The 25964-nt window shown below is 38.7% G+C and overlaps 1 protein-coding gene and 1 long non-coding RNA gene across 9 annotated transcripts in view; one reads left to right on the forward strand and one right to left on the reverse strand.

Moving 5' to 3' along the window:
- Positions 1–25964, reverse strand: part of LOC140469406 (disabled homolog 2-interacting protein-like) — a 705419-nt gene that overhangs the window by 11602 nt on the left and 667853 nt on the right. For 6 of the 8 annotated variants that reach the window (XM_072565890.1, XM_072565891.1, XM_072565894.1 and 3 more), the window contains 2 exons: positions 7071–7226; positions 1162–1364 (listed from right to left, as the gene is read on the reverse strand). In XM_072565890.1, the coding sequence (XP_072421991.1) occupies positions 1162–1364; positions 7071–7226 (359 nt within the window). Of the gene's footprint in view, positions 1–1161; positions 1365–7070; positions 7227–25003; positions 25091–25964 lie in introns of those variants that run through there. The other 2 variants (XM_072565892.1, XM_072565896.1) reach the window with 2 other exon arrangements.
- Positions 7146–25964, forward strand: part of LOC140469409 (uncharacterized) — a 28352-nt gene continuing 9533 nt past the window's right edge. Inside the window, exon 1 of the long non-coding RNA XR_011956097.1 lies at positions 7146–7216. This is a non-coding gene — a long non-coding RNA (uncharacterized lncRNA). The remainder of the gene's footprint in view (positions 7217–25964) is intronic.

Genomic DNA, 25964 nt, shown 5'->3' on the forward strand with positions numbered 1-25964 from the left:
ATTGCTTCAGTATCTGAGGAGTCGTAAGTGTGCAAAGTTCAGCACCAATCATTAGTGAACATCCCCACTTCTGACCTCATGATAGAGGAAGGCCATAGATGAAGCACCTGAAGATAGCTGGGCCTTGGACACTACCCTGAGGAACTCCTGCAAAGATATGCGGGAGAAGAGATGACTGACCTACAACAACCACAACCATTTTCCTTTTGTGCATTTCAACCAGTGGGGAATTTGGCCCCGATTCCCACTGATTCCAGTTTTGCTAGGGCTCCTTGACACTATACTCAGTAAAATGACATTCTTGAGGGCACTGGAACTTTAAAAAAAATTTCAATGTCTCTTCTATGTCTTGTGATGTCATTGTTCATTGAATTTTTTTTTAGAAAAAGTAAACCCATCTCCACAATTTATCTAACCCAAATCCACAGAAATTTTTAAGTATGAAGTATATTCATAACAGCCTCCGTATTTGCTACGTGCATCACAAAACCTTAAGTCTTTACATTAAATAAAATTAGCAGCATTGTATATCATCCATTAAACCTTTTAGAGTTGTGGATGCTCTTACAACTGTCCTTCCTGCCACTAACTCTCCCTATTCAACTGGGCTTGGAGCTTCAGCACAGTCACCTCTGGCTTGCCTGCACTGGTGCTTGGATTCTACCCCAACTAGTAATAAGTAAATCTTCCACCCACTTATGCCCGTGTGCATGCACACAAACCAGTATAAATGGCCTGAAATAAATCCAGCTAGTGTATGAAATAGTTTATAGCCAATCTTCTCTAGCTCATTCCAAACGTGCGTGTAAGCAATTAAGTAAATATCCCAGAATGCACAATTAATCAAAAAGCTTGAAACACTTCAAACAGGCATCTATCGTGCCAACTAACTTCTGTAACTTGATGGATTCTGCTAGCACCATCCTAACTCAAGGATTGTGTTTGTTGTGACTTTCAGGTACATACTTTCAAATATGACAATATGAAACTGGCTTGGTATGCAATTCCCTTGGAAATACTTGACTAATTGTTCAATAGAATCCTCGAATATCAAAATGATGCATTGGTAATTGGACTCTGTCAACATCAACATTTAGTTCACAATGTGTACTCTCCATAATTCTGCATCACCCCAGGCAAAACAGATGGTTGGCTGCATACCTGCTGATAATGCCTTTCATCTGCACCTCCTTGTCATCTTGTTGTCTGCGAAGTCGTTCCTCGCCCTCCTCCAGTCTGGCTTGGTATTCCAGCATCATCTTTTGTGCATGCTCCTCTTGGTTCTTTAAATGCACCTCATATTCTTCCAGCTTCCGATTGGAGGCCCTCAGTTTATCCTGAAGTATGGCAATCTCCTGCTGATACTGATGCAAAGGAGGCATGCTTAGGGGAGATTGCATTTAGTGTCATTAAAGTATTGCCAAGAAATCCAAAACTTGCTATTTTCAAAAACTAGACTTTTTAGTATTCTTGACCGGAGAAATAGCAGATGGAGTTTAGATTACATTAGATTCCCTACAGTCTGGAAACAGGCCCTTCGGCTCAACTAGTCCACACCAACCCTCCGAAGAGCAACCACACCCATTCCCCCTAACTAATGTATCTAACACTATTGGCAATTTAGCATGACCAATTCACCTAACCTGCGCATCTTAATCTGGATAAATGAGAGGTGAGACATTTTGAAAAATCTAATGCAGGAGGGAAGTATATAGTAACTGGCAGAACCCGTAGTAAAACCAACATACAGAGGGATCTAAGTGTACAGATCCACAGTTCCCTAAAAGTCACCACACACATGGATAAGGTGGTCAAGGCGGCATATGGCATGCTTGCCATGATCAATCAGAGGGTATAATTTAAAAACTGCTAAGTCATGTTGCAGCTGTGTAGTACTTTATTTAAGTCACTTGTGGGATATTGCGTACAGTTCTGGTTGCCACACTACCAGAGGGAGATGGAGGGTACAGAAATGGTTTACCAGAATGTCGCCTCGTTTGGAGGGTATTATCTATAAGAAGAGATTGGGCAAATTTGGTTTCATGTGAACGTTGAAGGTTGAGAAGTTTACCAAATTGAGTGGCGTGGATTGAATGGAAAATCAGAGTCTTTTTCCCAGGGTAGTAATATCAATTAGTAGGGGACATAGGTTTAAGGTAAATGAGGGTAAATTTAAAGGACATGTAAGAGATAGCTTTTATACACCGAGGATGGTGAGTGCCTGGAATGTGCTGCCAGAGAAGATGGTGGAGGCAGATACAAAAGCACTGTCTAAGAGGGATCTTAACCAATACATGAATAGGCAGGAAAAAGAAGGATACAGACTGCGTGGAGGCAAAAGGTTTTTAGTGTAGAAATGCATCATATGTTAGTGCAGTCTTGGGCTGAAGGGCCTGTTCCTGTGTTGTCCTGTTCTTTGTTCTTTATTTCTAAATAAGAAATTCTGCTTCTTGAAGGGTTGTGATTTTGGAAGACTACCGTACAGTGCAAACCATGGTGCATAGATCAGTGAATTTTGGTAAGTAAACTTAAAAGCTGCTAATCTAGAATCGCTTTATACCTGTCACTTCACTGTAGAGCCAACTTCAAGTCCATCTAAAGTAAATTACTTCATTTCCTCTTGCTTTTGGGATTACTTCATTCCCTCAGCTCATAGTATGAAACATGGTTAATGACTATACTGGTGGTTTCTCAATGTTTGTTATGAATACAAAATGCATCATTCACCCTTCCAGGCAAAACAGACTGTACATCAGTAATGGGCGATGTTCAGATAAGAAGCAGGTAAAAGATAAGCTTTTAGTTCAGCAGTCTGCCATTTTAAGAATATGTAGTGATGCAAGTGTTTGAAATGATAGGTTTAAATGGATTTTTTAAACTAAACAGCAGTATTCAACTCTGTAGGAAGTAGCTACCATTATAAGTGGTGCCATAACCACAGTCTCTACCAAAATAAAATTGTTTAGCAAAGATGCTTACTTACAAGCGTGTTACTTAAGTTTTCAGTCGTTAATTCAGACTCCTCACAGTGAATCACATTTTAGTGATGAGCAATGAACCACAATTAATTATCAATCTGACAGTAAGGGAACATTTGCAAATAGGTTTGAGAAGGTGAGCGTCATCAAGGTTTTAAAAAAATCAAGGGGATCAGGAATTGATGTTTTACAGTACCAGTCACCAGTTCAACTGGATTGAAAAGTGACAACTGTGTGTTTTGTTTAACATCTGGACAAACAGTGGGAAATATTCAAATATTCTGTAGAAAGCAAAACTAGTAAGCAGCCCTAAACTGTAAAGCCTTTAATTGTGTAGTTAGGAAATTTTAACCAATAAATATATAGTATTAAATTAAAAGAGAGGCTTGCACAAATGTAAGGAAAAGTGAAACTTAATATAGCTAAATGTAATAACTCACACAAGGCCAATGGGAAATCACTAATTCATCTCCTCATGGAGCTTGTTCTGATGGCCTGCCTAGCCCAAGCTCTGACCCAGGGACCCACTTGTCATGCAGTGGCAATGTCCCTCCCTTTGGACCGGGAGGCTGAGATACAGGTCCAACCTATTCTAGAGATGTGTAATGATATGTCTGAACAGGTTGATTAGAAAAATAGGTTAAATAAAAAATATATATAAGGCAGAGATAACGAATATATTGGTTGCAACCTTTTGAAATTCCCCAGATTTGGGGTAGATGCCAGTGGATTACAAAACTGTATATATAGTAACTTTAGCCAAGAAAGGAGGGATATAGAACACAGAACTTTTAGATCAGTTAGTCTGATATCATTGAAAAACACTGGGAAACTATTATTAAGGAGACATTTGCTGGACAGTTAGAACATTAAAATACAATCAGGCAGAGTGAATACAGTTTTCTGAAAGGAAAATCAAGTTTGACAGATCTATTCTTTTGAATATGTAATAAATGGTGGATAAAGGGGAATTAAGATGTAATGGATTTGGAGATCCAAAAGACATTCAATAAGGTGTCATATAAAAGGCTACTACACAAGATTTGTGATATTAGGGTGATGTATTAGAGCGGAGTAGGAGTTGCCCAATCAACAGGAAACAGTTGGAATAAATGGGTCACTTCAGATTGGCAAATTGTAACTAGCAGAGAGCCACAGGGATCATTGGTGGCACCTCAACTAATTATGGTCTATATTTATGACTTGGATGAAGGGACTAACTACTTTGTAGACAAATTTGTTAATGATCCAAAGATCACTTGCAAAAATTTGGCAGATCAAACAGAATATGGAAAAGTGTCAGGCTGTTTGGCAGGAAGAAATGAGAAACAGAATATTATGTAAATGGAGGGAGCCTACAAAATGCTGCAGCACAAAATGATAGGTATATACTTCTACATATGTTACAATGTTAGCATGCAGATGCATTGAGGATTAAGGGATGCAAATTGAATGGTAACATCTATTGCAAGAAAGATAGTATGTAAAGGCTGTGAAGTTCTATTGCAAGTGCAAAAGGCATGAATGAGGCATATTTAGTGATGGCTTTACTTGCATTGAAAACAATTCAGAGACGTTCAACAGGTTGATTTCTGAGATGAAATGGTTCCCTTACGCAAAAAGCTTGGATCTGTACTCATTTGAGTTTAGAAGAATGAGAATCTTATTGAAACATGGATACTAGGGAGTGGGGAGCTTGATGAGGTTGATACTAAGAGAATGTTTCCCTTTGTCGGGGAATCTACAACGAGTGGACACAGTTTAAATATGAATACTCCCGCATTCACAGTGGAAAGTAAAAGGAATTTTTTCTCTAAGGTAGTCTATGAAATCTTTCCCTCAGTGAGCATTGAAGGTTATTCATTTGAATATGGTCCAGGGTTTTGATGATTGAGGGAGCCAGCAGTTTTATGGAGGGTGGGTAGAAGAATGGAAATCAGGACTGTTGTAATCTTAGTGAATGGCTGCAGAGATTTGTTGAGCTGATTGGCCTATTCCTGTTCCTATTTCTTGAGATCTTTATAATTTTATAATGCTCTCTAGTATTTAGGAAAGTGTTGTTTAGATTGCCAAATTACAAATCTCACTCCATTAAGCTGGGGGGAGGGGGGGGGGGGGGGGGTTGGGACAACTTGATAACTGCAGACCCGTCAGTTTAAATTGCTTTATACAGAAAACCATTGGAATGTCTCAATCATTGGAGACAGCTTATGTCCAATTTGAGCTAGCTGCATTTAATTTTGAGGTGGTCAGTAATGTGTTGGCTAGGGAAGAGCCTACAGAAGTACCTCTATTCTATTCCACAAGGCTATCGATAAGGTTTGATAAAATAAATTATTTTCAAAAACAATCAGAGGGAAAAAAAAAGCAAGAATGTACTATTTAGCTGTTTGAAGCATGTTCTGTCATTTACTGAAATCATGGAGAATCTGATCTAATTTTACGTATCTGCGTTTGCCCATATTCCTTAATACCAATGGTTAATAAAAATCTATCTCAAATCTAAAATGATCAAAGATCAAACATCAACTGCTATTTGCAAACAAATCTTTTGAACTTCTACTGCTCTTCAGGTGAAGAAGTGTTTCTTAGTTTCAGTTCCAAAAGGTCATGGAATTGGCAGCAACCTTTTGATCAGAGTTAGTAATTAGTTGGGAGGAAGAGAGAGAATAGAATAAACAGTGTTTCCTCTGGTAGAATGTACTAAATGGTGTTTACTAAAGGATTTGTTTAGGGGTCTCGCCTTTTAAAAGTATGTTGATGACTTGGGCGAAGGAATAGTGACTAATCCATCAAGATGCCAGTAAGTTAGGAAGGAACATATAATTACACAGATGGAAGCAGAAAGTCTTTGCTTCAAGAAGGGGAATAAAGAGGGACCAAGTGAATATGTGAAACTATGACCAATTAAATTTATTGTGGGTATGCAGCTACTTCAGCTCTATTTACTTGGCTTTCTATGGTTTTAAAGTATAAATCAGCCATCAGCATGATGTAATCAACTCATGGAGGAGACTGGAGGGATTTAACAGACTACTCTTTTTCCTGTGCAAGCAGTGGAAATAGTCAAAATGAGTCCCTCCAGTTCGTTTGTTCCAGGGTCTCCAAAATTGTTCTGAGATTTAATAGATTCCCTACAGTGTGGAAATAGGCCCTTCAGCCCAAGAAATCCACACCGACCCTCCGAAGAGCAACCCACCCAGACTCATTCCCCTACATTTACCCCTGACTAATGTACCTTACCCCAGTGGGCAATTTAGCATGGCCAATTAACCTAACCTGCACATCTTTGGACTGTGGGAGGAAACCAGAGCACCTGGAGGAAACCCACGCAGTCACGAGGAGAATGTGCAAACTCCACACAGACAGTTGCCTGAGGCTGGAATCGAAGTTAGGACCTTGGTGCTATGAGGCAGCAGTGCTAACCACTGAGCCATTGTGCCGCCCAATGTAAAGATGTCTCCTTTTGTTTTTCCATAGCTTCGGTAAAGCCACTGTAGGGATCAGCCTAAAACCACAAAAGGAAACTCCTGCTCAATGGAGCAGATGTACTAATGGCAATTCGGCTGCCTGATTTCAGTCTGTAGATTAGCTAAAATAGAGGGGGACACATGATTTGTTTCTATTTTCCAACTGGTACTGAAGACCAAAATTCCTGAGTGCAATCTCATGGTTCTAATGAAAGCTTAACATGCCCTTTAAGCTGGCAGAAATGACAGTCTTTCTTTATTACATGGTAGCAAAAATATGTAATTTCATGTTATAATCTAATTCCCCATTCACCATAACTTGCAAAACAGATGAGCAAAACCATATACATTGTCACTAAACAGATTAGAATTTTAAACAGCCAATTTGAAATAAATAACTGCTTTTAGTATCTCATTCCTTTTTTTAACTTTTATAATATGACACTATTATTTCATCACTTAAAATGATCAAACTACCCTTTGTGAACTGGAAGTTTTGAAAGTCAAATTAAAATACCTGAAATTATCATATACATGCGAGTTAATGTGCAATAGAAAAAGCAAACAGGTTGTGCAACAGAAAAACAGCACCTTTTTAATGCTGTCTGGTAACTGACATTACCTTCTCTATCTGGCTAAATTCCTCTTTAGGTCTGACATCATCCCTGCGCTTAGAGCCTGGGTCCACTGTTTCGTCATCTATGAATTGCATATTCATATTCATCAGCCATGCTGCAGTACGGTCCACTGAGGACAAGGCATTTGCAGGTGAGGGGGCCTAAAAAAGCATGATAAAGCTCAGCTTTGAATCTGAATGTGACACAAAAAGATCAAGCAGAGGAAGTGAAGCAATGGAGACCTTTCAACGTTTAGTACGTTCAAATGGAGCCGCTTTAAGATCAATTCTTGATTTACAGGAAAAGAAGATTTTAATCTAGCTTCTTAAAAAGATTTGATTTATAATAATGAAACACTCTGCAGCTATGTGCTACTAGTTCAGCTAGTACACATGCAATATTTCTATAAGGTAAAAGGATTTACTGGAACAGAATGAACCAATGTCTCGAGGAGGAGTCATAGCTATAAGTGTGCTGTGACTACAGGAGGTCAGGGCTAGGAATCCTGCATGAACAACCCCCAAGACATTTGAAACTATCAAAGAAAAATCAGGCTTGTTTGACTGTCACCATATCCACAAAAATCCACTCCTACCACCACTGACACCCAATAACAGCAGTGTGCACCATCTACAAGATGCACTGCAGAAATTCACTAAGACTCCATACGCAGCACCTTCTACATCCATGACCACCATCATCTAGGACAGGGGCAGCAGATACATGGGGAAAATACTAGTATTCCTTCAGTGTTGCTCACTTAAAATCCTGGAACACCCTCCCTCAAGGCATTGTGGGTCTACCTACAATATCTGGACTGCAGTGGTTCGAGAAGACAGCTCACTACCGGCTTAATGGCAACTGGCAATAAATGCTTGCCCAGTCAGTGATGTCCACATTCATGAATGAACAAGACAAAGAATCTATTTTAACTTATTGAACATTCTATTCATTTTCCTTTGACTATGAGTGTGAAATCAATTCTTGTATCTATTCAATAATGTTTTAATTACAATTGCGATAAAAATGTGCTTTTGCCTCTTCTCTTGCTGATAAACTCTTGGCCGCTAAACGTTTTGGTTGAAGAACAATCAACTATCTCTAATCATCATGACACTGTCCTTCTGCACTACTTGGTATACTCTAGCAATAAGACATTAAGAACCTGAATTCCTCTGTCTTGGAATTCAAAAGTATGGATTGTGTAACCAGTTTAAAAAGTAACAATAGTCCAATCCTGGAACTGCAGACTCTGCCGCAAATGGGGCAGGTGGTGTTTGAGGGGTTGAATGGGTCAGACAGTCTGGATTCTGCAAGCTCTTTCTGCGCCTTGCCCGTGGCCTCCACGTGCTCCACTTGGTGACACTCGAAGTGTTTGATGCCATCACAGATGCTTCTCCAGTTTGTGCATTCTAGGGTAACTGATTCCCACATATCAGTGGGGATATTGGGTTTATTTAGGGAGGCTTTCAGGGTGTCCTTGTAGCATTTCCTCTGCCTTCCTAGCGATCACTGATCATTATAGAGCTTAGAGTTGAGAACATTTTTAGGGAGTGTTGTGTTGAGCATACAGACAGTGTGGCCCACCCACTGCAGCTAGCCGTGTGGGATGAGTGTGTCAATTTTGGGCATATTGGCCTGGGACAGGATGCTTATGTTGATATGCCTATATTGTCAGTGGCTTTGCAATGCTGGTTATAACTTGCCAGGGACTTAAGGTGTCTATTGTACATGGTTATATTCTTGATACATTGAGGAGGTGGTGGTGGTGGGGGGGGGGGGGGGGGGGGTGATCCATAAATGCTTGGTGTTGGGTTTGTCTTTAAACACTGTCCATTGAGCATCTGAAATTTATACTGGTATGTTGACTATGAAATCCACCATCAACTCTCGTTTTGCTCACACTGGGAGGAGAAAGTGAGGACTGCAAATGCTGGAGATCAGAGTAGATTGTGGTGGTGGAAAAGCACAGCAGGTCAGGCAGCATCCGAGGAGCAGGAGAATCGACGTTTCGGTCATAAACCCTTCATCAAAAATGCATTCCTGATGAAGTGCTTATGCTTATAACATCGATTCTCTTCCTTGGATGCTGCCTGACCTTTTGTGCTTTTCCAGTACCAAGCTCTCGACTCACACTGGGAGAAGGCTCCTGACGTATGGGAAATTATCTACTTTGTTCAAGGACTTGTTGTGGATTTTGATGATTGAGTCATTATGTTGCAGGAGTGGACTGCTAGGGAACCTTTGTTTTCTGGATGTTTAGTCTGAAGCCCATTTTCTTCAGTTAATGTGTGATGATGGTTTCTAGCTTGGCCTCTGAGCACACATGCAGGTGTTGTCTGCTTACTGCAGCTCAAGTACAGAAGGTTGTTCCAGCCTGGATGCAAAGGTTGAGCAATTTTCCTCATTTTGGGTCATAAAGAACAGTCTCCACCAACGAGAAGAGTGACAGAGGAGGGTTGGACTGATGGCCTACTTATCAGACCATAGTGATATGGAATCTCTGACCCTGGCTGCCCCAGAGGATGATTGCCTGTATCCAAGCTCCTGGACCGAGCTCAGACTCTATGTATTACTGCTGGTAAAAACAATGACTGCAGATGCTGAAAACCAAATACTGGATTAGTGGTGCTAGAAGAGCACAGCAGTTCAGGCAGCATCCAACGAGCAGCGAAATCAACGTTTCGGGCAAAAGCCCTTCATCAGGAATAAAGGCAGTGAGCCTGAAGCATGGAGAGATAAGCTAGAGGAGGGTGGGGGTGGGGATCTCTCTCCCCACCCCCACCCTCCTCTAGCTTATCTCTCCATGCTTCAGGCTCACTGCCTTTATTCCTGATGAAGGACTTTTGCCCGAAACGTTGATTTCGCTGCTCGTTGGATGCTGCCTGAACTGCTGTGCTCTTCCAGCATCACTAATCCAGTATTACTGCTGGTGTTAGGCTACATGGAGGACTACTTCATGGAGGACTACATCCCTTTATATTTTAAGACATGGCCATTTGTTTGAAGCATGTGGTGTGTTTGCCATAAAAACTACTGGCAACTACTCCAGATGTGACATTGATGCTGCATGGTGCCATACAGCAATATGTTCACTCCTTTAACTGATTACTGTCAATAGCCACGATAGTCTGGCTTTATGGTTGCACTAAAAGACATACAAGACCGAAATACTGTAAGCACATAAGTTCTGAACAAGATGGTGAAGTCTGGCAAGGTGAAAAGGCAAGAGTATCCACAAATAGGCATGAATTGAGAGAGCTCTAAGAGCACAAGCAAAGAGACCTGAGGTGTATCATACTCTCATCCATAAGACGGGAGCCTGACCTTGTTTGCCAAGCAGTCTGACAGTAACATTACAATGAAACATATTGGTGAGCTCCAAAATACAGCTTTGAAGTGGATAGCGGTCTTCCAAGTGAGTCATATATATGCTGTGATGATGTGGTAAGGCTGGTGGTTGTCTGATGCCAATCTCCTTTAGGGAATATCAGGTGATCACTATCCACAGAGCCTGGAGGTAGTGATAAAGGCCCAAAACAGCACACAGCAAACCAGAGCAATCAGTATAGAAGTTGGGAATTTTATCTTCACTCACATGTTGCATCTGAGGTGAGAATAGGTATTATTGAGATGTTAATACATGCAATTGGGTCTCTCATCATGAGCAAGATTGTGGTTATGCAGATCAAACCTTGGGTGCAAAATTGTCATTGTTGAGAAATAAAAGCCCAGTCTCATTTTCTTGATCTCTCCAGGTTTTCCCAACTGACTTGCCACTGCCCATGTCATTAAAGTACCAGGAAAATTCCATCCATTGATTCTTTTGAGTTATGATTAGATTAGATTACTTACAGTGTGGAAACAGGCCCTTCTGCCCAACAAGTCCACACCGACCCACCGAAGCGCAACCCACCCATACCCCTACATTTACTCCTTATTACCTAACACTATGGGCAATTTAGCATGGCCAATTCACCTGACCTGCACATCTTTGGACTGTGGGAGGAAACCGGAGCACCCAGAGGAAACCCACGCAGACACGGGGAGAATGTGCAAACTCCACACAGTCAGTCACCTGAGTCGGGAATTGAACCCGGGTCTCTGGCGCTGTGAGGCAGCAGTGCTAACCACTGTGCCACCGTGTGTTAGATTTGAAACTTCAACACTTCTGCCCATTGTTGTCAAATTTTCACTGTTGTGACCTGCTTCAGATGGCGTCCGTCATTTGAGGGACTGAGTGGACTAAACAGAGGTTCTAGCTTCTTGTCGCAGGTAAATAGGAAAGAAGGTGAGCAAAAATGCCACCAATTCCAAACACAATATTAAGTTCACAGGAGGAAAACATGAGAAAATGAAGTTTTGGCAACTTAACCAAACTAAAACACCTAAGAAATGTGAAGAACTAAAAACCTGCTTGCAGGGACGCAATGCCATGAATTAGACATTGACTTGGCTGTCATAACTGCACTGCAATTCATAAAGGAAGACCAGTAAACCTTAACTATGTTTAAATGAAGTTTGATAGTATGGAAAGTGTTTCTACATTCTACTTTGTATTGCAAAGAATAGGAGCAGTTGCACACTTGAATTGATAAATAATGGATTGTGAACAAGAGTTGATCTTTAAGTGGGCTTCAGTATGTGGTACTAAAATATACTAATGCACTTATTCATGCAGAAAGTATTACATTGTCAATGGCAGCAAAGTAATTTGAAAGCCACATTAATCAACAATTTCAATAGAACTAGATGTGATGTATAAATGACACCCCCCAAAAAAATGTAATGCCAGCATTATTTTCAATCACATCCATTACACTTCATGACATTAGTGGGAGGTCATTTATGACATCATTGTATTCATTCATCCTTGTTTTCCCAGAGTGTTTACATGAATGAATCCACAAATTCCAAACAGAAGCAAATAAATAATAAATTACACTAAGAATTATAGTAAGAATTAAAATGCTGAAAATTCTCAGCAAGTTGGACAGTGCCTGTAAAGAGTGAAACCTGTTTTTTAAGAAAATTAATACAGGAAAAGTTCATATTACAGATTGCCGACCTTCCACGAGGAGAGATCTGCTGAGATTTTGCAACATTTTGTATTTATTTCAGATTTCTCTCATTTGCATTAGTTTGAATTTGTGTAAACCATGAAATGTTTTAGCCATTTTCTCCAATCAGTGATGCATATTTCTCCTGACTTCAGAGTTTAGTGTGTACTGCTCCTTGATGCTATTCCATGGGAAGAAAGTTGTATTCCATTCAAACAGTACTAATATTACAAATAATATCATGCAACATGCTTACAGAACAAAATTCATTATATTCTTCTAAAGAAGTTGCTCATTTTTATTATGACAATTTTGATGTAAAACTAGAAAATATGGAAGATTTACATTGTTTAAATAACTGTCCCTTCATATCATGAATTAATCAGCTCCTTGAGGAATGATAATGTAATACAAGTCTGTTCAAATGGCCAAATGAGGAGGATGTGACATAATGCAGTACTGTTCCAACAGATACATAGATGAGCAACAAACCTAGATTGAATTTACTTTGATAATTTAAGGTGAAAAGTATGGAGTTCGGTTTATTGAACACTGCTGGTATGCATTAAGTAAGACAAAATTGACTTAATTGTAGCTCCTTCTGAAAAACACATAATTTCTTAGAGACCTTCTTTTCATTTCAACAACTGTTAGAAAATTTTGATTAATAAACATGTTGACAGATTTGTTGATTAAAAAGTGAGATTTTCAATGTATCATAAAGGATAAACTAAAATTAAGATTCCGGCTACTGTTGTTTTTGTTCCGGGAGAAGATTGTAACAGAATTTTCGTCAATAGCTGGTAATTCACAACTATATTGCATGGTACAATTTAAAAAAACATGAAACAATTATTCCTGTACACTATGGTTTTTAGCTGAAATATGTTCAAATACAAAATAATTGCTAAGCACATCAGTTACACATTTTAATTCATTAAAATATTTAAAACTTTGATGTATCTGATTTATGTTTTTTGGTCAAAAATCTCCAAGTTACACATTTATGAACTGCTTGCAGATCAACCGGTTTGATAGTCTTGTAGTTGAAACATCTGAGTAAGCAATTTTTGGCAGTAAAATAGTACCATTATCAACAACTACTGGGCTACAATCAAAAGCTGGAAAATGAGTGAAAACATCTAATCCATCAAGTTCCAATGACCTATTGATGAACAGTTTGATCAGTTTTTAAAATCACATTAGCAGTTTGTATATAAATATGAACTGGTCTGCCTTTGTGTATAAATAGTTCATTTTAGTGTAAACATTTATTATACAAGAGTCTGAAATATGGAAAACAGCTTGTTCAGAAGGGAAGATTGTCTAGAAAGTAAAACGTAAAGGGCAAATGCATGAAATCTGAACAGAACATAGAAAACAAGAGCAGGAATAGGCCATTCATCCCATTGAAACTGCTCCTGTATTCATTATAGTTATTGCTGACCTTATAGCTCAATGCCACTTTCTTCCAAAATCCCTGAAGTCTTTAGTGTCTAGAAATTTGATTATTCCTTCCCTAAACATTTTCAGCAATTTAGCCTTCTTAGCTTTATGTTACAGAGAATTCCAAACGTAAATGATTCTCTGAAGAAATTTCCCATCATCTGAGTTCAAAATGGCTTATCCCATATCCTGAGATCATGACCACATGTTCTTCAACAGCCCAACCAGGGAAACATCATCCCTGTATTCAGTCAGCCAGCATGTCAAAATGTAAAACATTTCAAAGAGATGCTGTCACATTTTTCTTAACTCCAGTGAATACAGACCTAAATTTTCCTAACATCCCAATCCTGCCATTCCAGGAATTAGTCTGGTGAAATTACACTGTGCTCCCTCCACAGCAGGGTTATCCTTTATTCTGGGCAAAGAGGTGGTAATTGTACATGATGGTCCAGTAAAGTTTTTCCAACCTAAAACATCCTTGCTCCTATGTTCAAATATTTTTTATATACTGAAGACCGACACATTTTGTGCTTTCTGAACTGCTAGCTCCACCTACAAGCTTGTTTTCAGTTACTCATGTACAAGGACCCAGGTATATCCAAGTCTCATTGTATTTTGGAACCTATCACCATTTTAATAATAATTTCGAGAACTAAAGTGGATAACGATTCTGCCATGTATTTGCCTTCACACTCAACTTGTGTTAATTGCCACAAGCCCTTTCACCTCCTCTTCACCACTAACAATCTAACCTGGTTTTGTGTCGTCAGCAAACTTGGAAATATTGCAATTGGTTTACTCATCTAACTTGTTTCAGATATTCACAATAAATAGCAACAAAGCACAGATCCTTGCAACATCTTACTAGTCACTACCTTGCATTCTTGAAAAGGCTCACTTATTACTACTGTTGCTGTGTGCTAACCAATTCTTGATTCATACCAGTATATTATTCTCAATCATATTCTTTAACTTAGCAGAATGCCCTCTTATGTGGGACTTAATAAAAGTTTCCTGAAAATCTAAATACTTACCTCTGCTGGTACTCTCTTACTTATTCGAATACACAAGTCCTTAACAAACTCTAGTAGGTTTATCAATCAAGATTTTCCTTTCATTAGTTCACCTGACGTTGTCTAATTTCATTGGTATGTTCGAGTGCCCAGTTATCACATCCTTTACATTTGATTCTAACATTTTCCCCACTTCTGATATTAGACTGACTAGTCTGTAAATCCCTGTTCTCTCTCACTTATTTCTTAAAATAGTGGGGTTACATTTGCCACCCTTCTATCTGCTAGGGGTGTGAATTATCATGTTCCAGGTATTTAACAACTTTCAGTCCCATTAATTTCTCTAGTCTTTTGTTTTTGTTTTACTAATACTAATTTTTTTCAATTCTTCTTTTCACTAGACTCTTCATTTCCCTAGCATTTCTGTGAAGTTACCTGTGTCTTCTTCCTTAAAGACAGAACTAAAGTAGTTGCTCAATTGCTCTGCCATTTCCTGAATCTTCATCAACAATTATACCTACTGAGCTACCTACTTGGTCTTCACTAATCTTTTTCTTTTTACATAACGTTTTTCGCAAATTTGCCAATTTCTAAATCGGTCCCTGTCCTCAATGTGGTCCCTGTCCACATTTTCAAGCAAATTTACGTGACTCCTCTTTGGACCTAGCATTATCCTTAATTTATTTTTGTTAGCCATGTTTGGATCACATTTCCTGTTGCATGTTTGAATACAACTTTCTGCTGCAGAAATGCAACTGTTGCAATGCTTTTATTAATTCCTTTTAATATTAATCACTGTCGATTCATGGTCATGCCTTTTTAATGAGATTACTCAATATTATAGTTAACCTTCGCAGGTTGCTTAGTTTAGATTTAAGACCCTAGTTTTGGATTAGGATGCAAAGTGTAACAGTCCAATTAAAAATGTTGTCATGTTATGGTCACAATTCTCAAATATACCTCATATAATGTTATTAATTAACCACTTCTCATTGTAAAATTCTAATTTTAGGATAGCTTGCTCCCTGATGGGTACCTCAGCACACTGATCTTTTAAAAAAATCATTAAAACATTCAAGGAATTCATCTGCCAAAATAAAATCCCTGACATACACAGCATATCAGTCAGCATTAGTGAGCAGAAATGATAGAATATGGTATTTCAGAATGCCTACCTACCAGCTGATATATCATAGTCTGCCTTTTTTTCCCTTCAAAATCTGAACTGGCCTACTGAGTACTTGTAGCATGTTTGATAATTCGCTGAGACTTGTCATTTAAAATAAATTTAAAATGTGTTTAGACACTGCTTCAATAGTTAGGAAAATATATAGAAAATAAAGTTGATCCCTTCTGTGTTACTTAAGTCAAATGCCATTTTTGTCTTTGCTGTGGGGATAAAGGTTCATGTCTCAGCAATGTTGAGAATGGAGGCAAATGAGACCTGAAGTTAACAGCACTGGTCAGTGTGCCAGATTTTATTATTTGTTCACAGGATCTGCATATCAGCTATGCTGTATTTATTTGCAATGTCTAATTCCCTTGAAGTTGATGGCAGCCTGCCTTTTGAATCACTGCCACCAATATGGGGTAGGTACGTGCACAATGTTATTAACAATGGAGTTTCAGGATTTTGAGCAAGCGATAGTGTAAGGAAATACATTGTTATTCAAGTCAGGATAGTCTGTGGCAGTATCCCACACATTGACTGTTTTTGTCTTCTCTAAAGGTCACAGATTTGGAAGCTCCTGTTGAAGGAGTTTTCCAGTGTTGTTGCAGTAATTCTGGTATATGGTACAGACTTGCAGCCACTGCACATCAGTGATTGAGAGAGTGAATGTTTCAGGTGGTGAATTGGATGCCAGTCATGTGGCTGCTTTGGTTTGGATGGTTTTGAACTTCTTTAATGTTATCAGAGCTGGACTCATCAAGGCAAGCGGACAGTATTCCACCACATTCCTGATCTGTGGCTTATAAACTCTCAAGGGACTTTAGGGTTTCCTAGCCTCTGAACTACTTTTATAGTCATAGTATTTGTACAACTGATCCAGGTTTTTGGTCAATGGTTACATGGTAACCCCCCCCCCCCCCCCCCACCAAGATGTTGATTGAGGGGTATTCAATTATGGTAATACCATTGTATGTAAAAACTCAGAAGTCACATGACACGAGGTCATAGTCCAACAGGTTTATTTGAAATCACAAGCTTTCAGAGTGCTGCTCCTTTGTCAGGTCAAGTCCACTTCACCTGGTGAAGGAGTAGCTCTCCGAAAGCTTGTGATTTCCAGTAAACCTGTTGGACTGTAACCTAGTGTGGTGTGACTTCTGACCTTGTCCTACCCAGTCCAACACCAGCACCTCCACCCTTTTGAATGTAAAGGTTTACTCTTTTGGGTGATGGTCATTGCCTGTCACTTGTATGCTCAATTGTTATTTGTCATCTGTTAGCCTAAGCCTGGATGCCTACTCAACCTCTGGCCCTATCATGGTGGGAAGGTCATTGATGAAGCAGCCTAGGACACTATGCTGAGGAACTCCTTGCAGAGATGTCCAAAGACTTGAATGATTGACTTCCAACGACCACAATATTTTCCTTTATTCTAGATGTGATATCAATCCGTGCAAATTCTCATAACCCAGTTTTGTTAGGGCTCCTTAATACTATCACCTCTGGAGTTGAATGTTTTGGTCTGTTTTGGATCATGGCTGTAATGAAGTCAGGAACTGACTGGAGCTGATAGAACCCAAACTGAGCGCCAGCAATTTACTTATTGCTGATTCTTGATGCTGCTCCTGCACAAGCACATTTTGCCAAGACAGTTTTAAGGCTGGCAGATCTGCTCATCCTTGCGGCGATGATGGATTAAGCTCATTGATAACGGTAGTTACTGTAGGCTGACTTGAGGTTACCCTATCAGCCTCTAGGGAGTACACATTCTGCCTGCGAGTACAGCCAAAGCCACCCTTTAGAGACATCCCTCCTCTGCCTGCTACCCATAACCTTTTTTATTTAGAGAGTTGAAAAATTAATGAGAGTGTTCTTTCACATCCCTTCTACTGCAGCCTGTTGCTCCTTTCATTCTGGAAGACCTCTGATGAAGCCTCCATCTTGCTGTCCTTAAATTGATAGGGAACATGTCTCTATACCTATTATGGAGTCAGATCTATGTACGTTCCAAAGAGCACGTTTCCTTTATGGAGAAAGTTGAGAAACAATACCAACTCCCAGTGACCACAAAGGGAAAATTCAGCCCATGAAGAGTCTTCCATTATATATCCATCTCATTGTTTTCTAAGTTATATGCATAAAGAAGCATTGACTTTCAGGCCTAGGATCATATCAACGGTAACAAATTATTTTTAGAAGGCAGCCTTTACAAAGTAAGGTCATTTGCTTGATCATGAATAATTTCTAAATACAATGTAAAAGGTTCCATTACAGTATTAATTCCTTAGATTAATCACACTAAAGTTTACCCTCCTCTATTGATTGTAATGAAAAGCTAATGAAATTAAGGAAACTATTTATTATAATTTAAGCCAGAGTAAAAGATTTGTAATATAAAGGCTAAAATACAGTGGAGCACTTTTATTAACTGCAACATTTAAGGAATAGATTCTTACTGTAATTGACAGCAGTGAAGGCTGACTGGGATTTACATTCCTGTTTTATTATCATACTTTCACAAAGTAGTGAAGAAGTTGCTATCAGCTGGTTTATCAACAACAGAAATTACCTCTTAATTCCTTTTCATTTGCCACCCCTTCAATTACAATTTGTAAGTAGAATACAAATTGTAGAATTGATAATTGTGGCTTCTCTCCATGTTCAGCTAGTTAGAATATTTAGAAATAAATTTTGGCAGACAAGTGGAGCCAAATATATCAATACTAGCAACTGATTTATGATTTGGAACCCAAACAACCTAGTTAATTCTTACCACTCATCTCCTCCAGTATTCACGTGAAGCTTTGAAGAGAATTAAATTTTCTGTGACAAAATTAAGAACACTTATTGTACAGATTATAATGTTCAAAAATGAAAAATTTAACAGTATGCTAAATATGTAGCGAAACAATAAAGTACTGAATCCAGTCAGCTTCTTCATACTGACTCAGTCTAAACAATCTCACTTGACAGTAAGGGGATTATTCCTTCTGCATATAAACAATTCTGGGGTAGTTGGGTATACCCCTACTTATGACTTGGATGGAAATAAATTGTTTATTAACTTACTTTTTTAATCAACTTACTTAGAGATGTTATTGCACACCTCTGGAACAGGTGGGTCTTGAACTTGGGCCTCCTGGTCCAGGGTTAGTGACATTACCATTGCACCACAAGAGAGCCCCCAACAATTAATAAGAAAGCACAACCACGCTTCCTTTAATTAGAAATGACAAGATTGATTTTTTAATAAGAAAAAAAACCGAGTCTTCCTATTTCTGAATTTTTCTCAAAACATTTTGAAAAATTCAGATCTAATAACTTTATGCTAATATCACCTATGTGGAATGAATGCTACCGCACTTATCAAATTTGAGCACCAGCCTATTATTTTGAATCTAATTAAATATTATATTATTAGCCAATAATTACCCAAGTTTTATCATTCATTAGATTATAGTTTTAAAACATAACTATGGTCTCACCTTTAAATGTCCATCAGTATCTCATTTACATTAAAATAATTCCATTAATTATTAGATAGCTTCCATTTTATAGGATTCAATGGCAAATTATTATTTTTGGTCTTTGTGAGCTTTATACTTTATAGGTAATTTTAGTAAATCTGTTCAGAGATGTTATGATACCCCTCTGGAACCTGTGGGACTTGCATTTGGGTCTCCTGGATTAGATTAGATTAGATTCTCTACAGTGTGGAAACAGGCCCTTCAGCCCAACAAGTCCATACCGCCCCTCCAAAGAGAAACCCACCCAGACTCATTCCCCTACCCTTTTTTACCCTTGACTAACGCACCTAACACTATGGGCAATTTAGCATAGCCAATTCACCTCACCTGCACATCTTTGGATTGTGGGAGGAAACTGGAGCACCCGGAGGGAACCCATGCAGACACGGAGAGAATGTGCAAACTCCACACAGACAGACGGGAATCAAACCCAGGTCCCTGGTGCTGTGAGGCAGCAGTGCTAACCACTGAGCCACTGTGCTGCCCCAGAGGTAAGGACACCACCATTACATAACAGCTCACTTTATACTTCATATGTATCAATATTCTTTTGAGAAACTGTCCCAAATCAATTTATATGAACTCATCATGGCTATCCTTGTGAAAATTAAAATTGCACACTGTTGCAATGTTGTTCTTCCAAGCCTCCATTATTTCTTGATTTATAGTCTGACCTACAGTGTAGCTATTGTTAGGTAATCTATAATACTTGACTGGTGACTTAATTCCCTTGCTACTTCTGATCCCTATTCAAATTGAGTCCACACTAACATTTAAAGCCAAATTCATTCTTACTTTTGTGCTGTATTCGTTAAATTAGTATTCAACATTTAAACATATTTTAATGAACCTAGAAAACTAACTTCAGTGACACAAGTAAATAATATCAGACTTACATATTGTTAGCAGTAGAAAATGATATTTTTGTATTAATCCCTGAAGGATTGCTTGAAAAGCATGAGCTGGATGTAGATTAAATATTTCTCCCTTAAATTAAACAATTGTCAGCATAAATATTTCTAGAGTTTTTAAGTCTCCTCTTACTGCTTCCTGAGAAAGGTTCTTGGCAGGCAATCCATTACCAGACTTCAAATGTCCTTGGGCAGCAAGAACAATGACTTGATGAGTCCTTGAGCTTGACCTTTGGCTGCCACAATTAACATCCTCTGTACCAGAACGATGGAAAGTTGATAATTGAGTCTCTGACCAAATCTTAGATTCTGGATGAAGTTTGGCATCACAAGAGGCAACCTTTAGCTCAGCATGCTCTCGTCATTTGCAGCTTATTGGATAGAAATTCTTTGATGATGCCAGGCTGCCTCTAATTTGATAATTAGTATCTTAACAAGTTTAACGGTTATCATCATTTGTGTCATCACTGTTACAATAGCAGACATTTGAGGGGCATTTGTTTGGATACTTTGTGCATAAATGTACTGCTTTTTGTTTATCTGTTCAGATCAATATTCTATTCAGCCCATAAAACCTTCAATGAGATTTTATCACCTTCTGTAAGAGCCATTAAATCAAGAACTATACCATTAGAATTACAATGATTCCATTAATAATTGGATAGCTTCCATTTTGTCGGATTCAATGGCAAATTATTATTTTTGGTCTTTGTGAGCTTTATACTTTGTAGGTAATTTTACTAAATCTGTTCAGAGATGTTATGACACCCCTCTGGAACATGTGGGACTTTAATCTGGGCCTCCTGGATCAGAGGTAAAGACACCACCACTGCATAAGAGCTTACTTTATACTTCATATGTATCAATATTCTTTTGAGAAACTGTCCCAAATCAATTTATATGAACTCATCACGGCTATCCTTGTGAAAATTAAAATTTTACATGGTTGTTCCATTTAAAAGGGAGAAGGACATACAATAGGCAGTACATAGTCAGTGAAGGCGAGGGGTGGGGTGGAAGGGAGAGCGAGAGAAATCTACACTGTTAACTGACACAGCAGTGAATCTGCGCAGTTACTGCCTTTGTTGTTTTAATTCATGTATTGCTGGACATTGAAGTGTGTCTAGGGAAACTTAACAAACAGCGAAATTCACAACTAATTTTGGAGGAAATTATTTGGGAGAGGTCACAGCACAGAAACACATAAGTGCAATATTCAAAGTGTAGCCTTGCTGTAAATCCACAATAGTGAATAGAGTCAGTTCTTTCTTGATTATATGTTTTATTACATTTTAAAAGTAACCCATAAGTATTAAGTTACTCTGCAGCAGTGCTTGTAGAGCAATAAGATGGTACTATTTTCTCGATCTGTGGATGGGAAAGAACAAAAATGGCCTTTAGTAGACTGATACACTCTTCTTGTCAGATGTGGGAGTTTCGAGAGAGATTACGTGTTACCGAGGATTATATCTGCAATAAATGTCAATGGTTGCGAATCCCATAGTTCAAATGGATCAGCTGGAGCGACAGTTAGAGGCAATGAGGAATTTACAAAAGCAAGGGGATGTGATGGATGGCAGTTATAAGATGGGAGAAAAGCAACAGATACAGTCACACAGAGGGGTTAACTCCAGGAAAGGTAGGAGGGATAGGCAGGTAGTACAGGAGTCTTCTGTGGCTATCCCCATTTCAAACAAGTATGCTATTTTGGAAAATGTAGGGGGTGATGTATTCTCAGGGGAATGAAGTATGAACAGCAAAGTTTCTGGTATCAAGACTGGCTCTAATGTCATGAGGGGGCATGTTGAGTTCCAAGCGATTGATTGTGTTAGAGGACTCTCTAGTCAGTAAGAGGAACAGACAGATGTTTCTGCAGCCAGCAGTGAAATATCAGAATGATGTGTTGCTTCCCTGGTGCCAAGATGAAGGATGTCTCAGAGAGGGTGCAGAATGTTCTCACAGGGGAGAGGGACCAGCAGGAGTTTTTGTACACATTGGAACTAATGACATAGGAAGAAGGTAGGATGAGAGTTAGGCAGGAATTTAAAAAGGAGGCCCTTGAGGGTTGTAATATCTGGATTACTCCTGGTGCTATGAGCTAGGGAGGGTGGGAATACGAGGGGAGAGCAGATCAATGTGTGGCTGAGGAGCTGGTGGATGGGAGAAGGATTCATAGTTTTGGATCATTGGAATCTGTTCTGGGGTAGAAGTGAACTGTACAAGAAGGCTGGATTGCACCTGAATTAGAAAAGACTAATATACTGGCAGGGAGATTTGCTAGAGCTGCTCGGAAGGATTTAACCTAGTAAGGTGGGGGAGTGGGGCTTTCAAAGATCACCAAGGCAGCCTTTGTGTGGAGCCGCAGGAGATACTAAATGAGTATTTTGCATCAGTGTTTACTGTGGAAAAGGACATGGAAGATATAGAATGTAGGGAAATAGATGGTGACATCTTGAAAAATGTCCATATTACAGAGGATGTCTTGAAACACAAAGGTGGATAAATCCCCAGGACCTGATCAGGTGTACCCTAGAACTCTGTGGGAAGCTGGGCCTCTTGCTGAGATATTTGTATCATGGTCAGGTGCCTGAAGATTGGAGAATGGCTAATGTGGTAAGGCTATTTAAGAAAGGTGGTAAGGACAAGCTAGGGAACTATAGACCAGTGAGCCTGACGTCAGTGGTGGGCAAGTTGTTGGAAGGAATCCTGAGGGACAGGATGTACATATATTTGGAAAGGCAAGGACTAGGGATAGGGATAGTCAACATTACTTTGTGTGTGGGAAATCATGTCTCAAACTTGATTGAATTTTCTTTAAAGTGGTAACAATTTTGATGAGGCAGAATGGTGGATGTGATCTATATGGACTTCAGTAAGGTGTTCGACAAGGTTCCCCATGGTAGACTGATTAGCAAGGTTAGATCTCATGGAATACAGGGAGAACTAGCCATTTGAATACAGAACTGGCTCAAAGGTAGAAGACACAGGGTGGTGGTGGAGGGTTGTTTTTCAGATGGGAGACCTGTGACCAGTAGAGTGCCACTAGGATCGGTGCTGGATTCACTGCTTTTCATCATTTATAGAAATGACTTGGATGTGAACATAGCAGGTATAGTTAGTAAGTTTGCAGATGACACCAAAATTGGAGGTGTAGTGGACAGCGAAGAAGGTTACCTCAGATTCCAATGGGATCTTGATCAGATCGGCCACTGGGCTGAGGAGTGACAGATGACATTTAATTTAGATAAATGTGAGGTGATGCATTTTGGGAAAGCAAATCTTAGCAGGACTTATACACTTAAATGGTAAGGACCTAGGGAGTGTTGCTGAACAAAGAGACCTTGGAGTGCAGGTTCATAGCTCCTTGAAAGTGGAGTCGCAGGTAGATAGGATAGTGAAGGAGGTGTTTGGTATGCTTTCCTTTATTGTTCAGAGTATAGGAGTTGGGAGGTCATGTTGCAGCTGGATGTTGTGAAACTTGAAAAATTTCACAAAAGATTTACAAAGATGTTGCCAGGGTTGGAGGATTCGAGCTATAGGGAGAGGCTAAATAGGCTGGCGCTATTTTCCCTGGAGCGTTGACATCTGAGGGGTGACCTCATAGAGGTTTATAAAATCATGAAGGGAATGGATAGGACAAATAGACAAAGTCTTTTCCCTGGGGTGGTGGAGTCCAGAACTAGAGGGCATAGGTTTAGGTTGAGAGGGGCAAAATATAAAAGGGGCTTAAAGGACAACTTTTTCATGCAGAGGTGGTACGTGTATGGAATGAGGTGCCAGAGGAAGTGGTGGAGGCTGATATAATTGCAACATATAAAAGGTATCTGGATGGATATGTGAATAGGAAGTGTTTACAGGGATATGGGTCAGGTGCTGGCAGGCGGGACTAGATTAGGTTAGGATATCTGGTCGGCATGGATGAGTTGGACAGAAGGGTCTGTTTCCGTGCTGTACATCTCTATGACTCTATGAAAGCTTTTGATGGTTAACAATTATAGACAAACAATAATACGTAGTAATAAAGTGTTTCTTCTGATTAGGAGGCTGTGAAGTCTGTGGTGAACACTTTAGACTACTTTAGGGATTATACTTAATTCCTTCTCATCACAATTAGAAGTCAAATAAAGATTACAATTTTGATTTCCTACCTTTAATATATTGTACATGAAGTTAAATTAGGTTAATCTTAGCATTTAACAGCTTCTGGTTTCATTCAGACAGTATTATGGTTGAAATACTAGTCATTTACTTGAAATAAGTTCCATCTCATTTGAATTTTTCATTTGCAATAAATGCATTTGAACATGAGGCATAATTATTATCCTACAACCACATCCGTGATCAGTCTGAAAGGGAAAAGAAAGCTGAAAATGACAGCAGCAGGACACTGTCTTTATGGAAACAAGTTGACTTATTCTGGGATATACTAAAAATTATATTAATACCCTAAATAGCCAGTGGGCAAGGCATTACCAGCGATTTAACAAGCAAGCTTGCAGAAACCCAAATGTTCAGTTAGGTCACCTATTCTTGAACTGCATGCATGATCAGCATAGTATTAAGATTGAGTTTGCATAGATTGCCTGAAGTAAGACTCTGTGCTTCTCAAATACTGTACATCATAATTCCTACTTAAACAAATTAGGATTTAAAACTTAATTTTTAAATGGATTAAAACAAAGCACAAACCACATTATTTTAGAAACAAGCATTTTATTTAATTGAATTTTAAATAATATTGATCGGTTTTTAACAATACTTTAGGTTAAATGTTCAAATTTGATGAACTGTATAAAATACTGTCAGAAGGTTTAAGAACTTCCAATTATGAACGAATGCTGGAAAAGGATACACAGTCTGGTCTGATTTCATGCGATAGTTCCATTTTCATGTGATCCTGCTTTGCAAGAAAATTGCATAATAGCAGCACTATTTAAACCAATGGGCTGAATCATATTATAGCCAAAATAGGTAAGGAAAATTTGCATTCTACAAATAATGGTCTAAATTCTTCAATTGCGTTATAGACTATTTGTGTTGAAGAAACACACTGAATAATAGAACCAACTATAATGTAAAAATGAATCTGACAGAGGCCCTTAATTAACCAGAAATTCAGGATTTTATTTAACATCGCCGAAGGAGCAAATGGTGATATTTAGAATTCATGGGGTCATTTTTCCATTTGACAATTAATTTTTGATATGCTGAGTAGAAGCAGTTATAATTAGGCAGCATATTAATGTTGAGAGTTATAACATTTGAATCTGAAAATAAGCCTAGTAATTGCTAATCCAACTTTCTAGTCTTACATGTATTTGTAACAGTCGCGTTTCTTTCACTTGGATAGTACATTCTGAGTGAAAACTAATTCGTCTGAAAGTTTTAAAAATTAATTTGTCAATTGTCAGCTCCATTGAAATTATGAGGTCTCACGTAAGTAATGATGAAATTGCTTTAATTTTCCTTCATTGAAGAATTATGAAGTAAATTTATATTATTTGAAAAATCACAACTCAAACTGTGATTACTTAGAACAGGTTGAGCGCTTTTGGAAATAAATCTTGCATTCTGCATTATTAATGCTTCAGTACATCAGGGATTTATATTGGTTGAATGTGTTCACATTCCAAGCAATGACTATTTCATTTCACTCCACTATAGTTAAAAATAAAATGGTAATAAGGCCTGTTAATACTTAAGAGATTCAATCATACAGTGCAGATAACACAACAGATGCCCTATTCCCCCAAGTTTCCTCCTACCCTACC

This window comes from Chiloscyllium punctatum, chromosome 49 (assembly GCF_047496795.1).
Source record: "Chiloscyllium punctatum isolate Juve2018m chromosome 49, sChiPun1.3, whole genome shotgun sequence".
Lineage (NCBI taxonomy): Eukaryota > Metazoa > Chordata > Chondrichthyes > Orectolobiformes > Hemiscylliidae > Chiloscyllium > Chiloscyllium punctatum.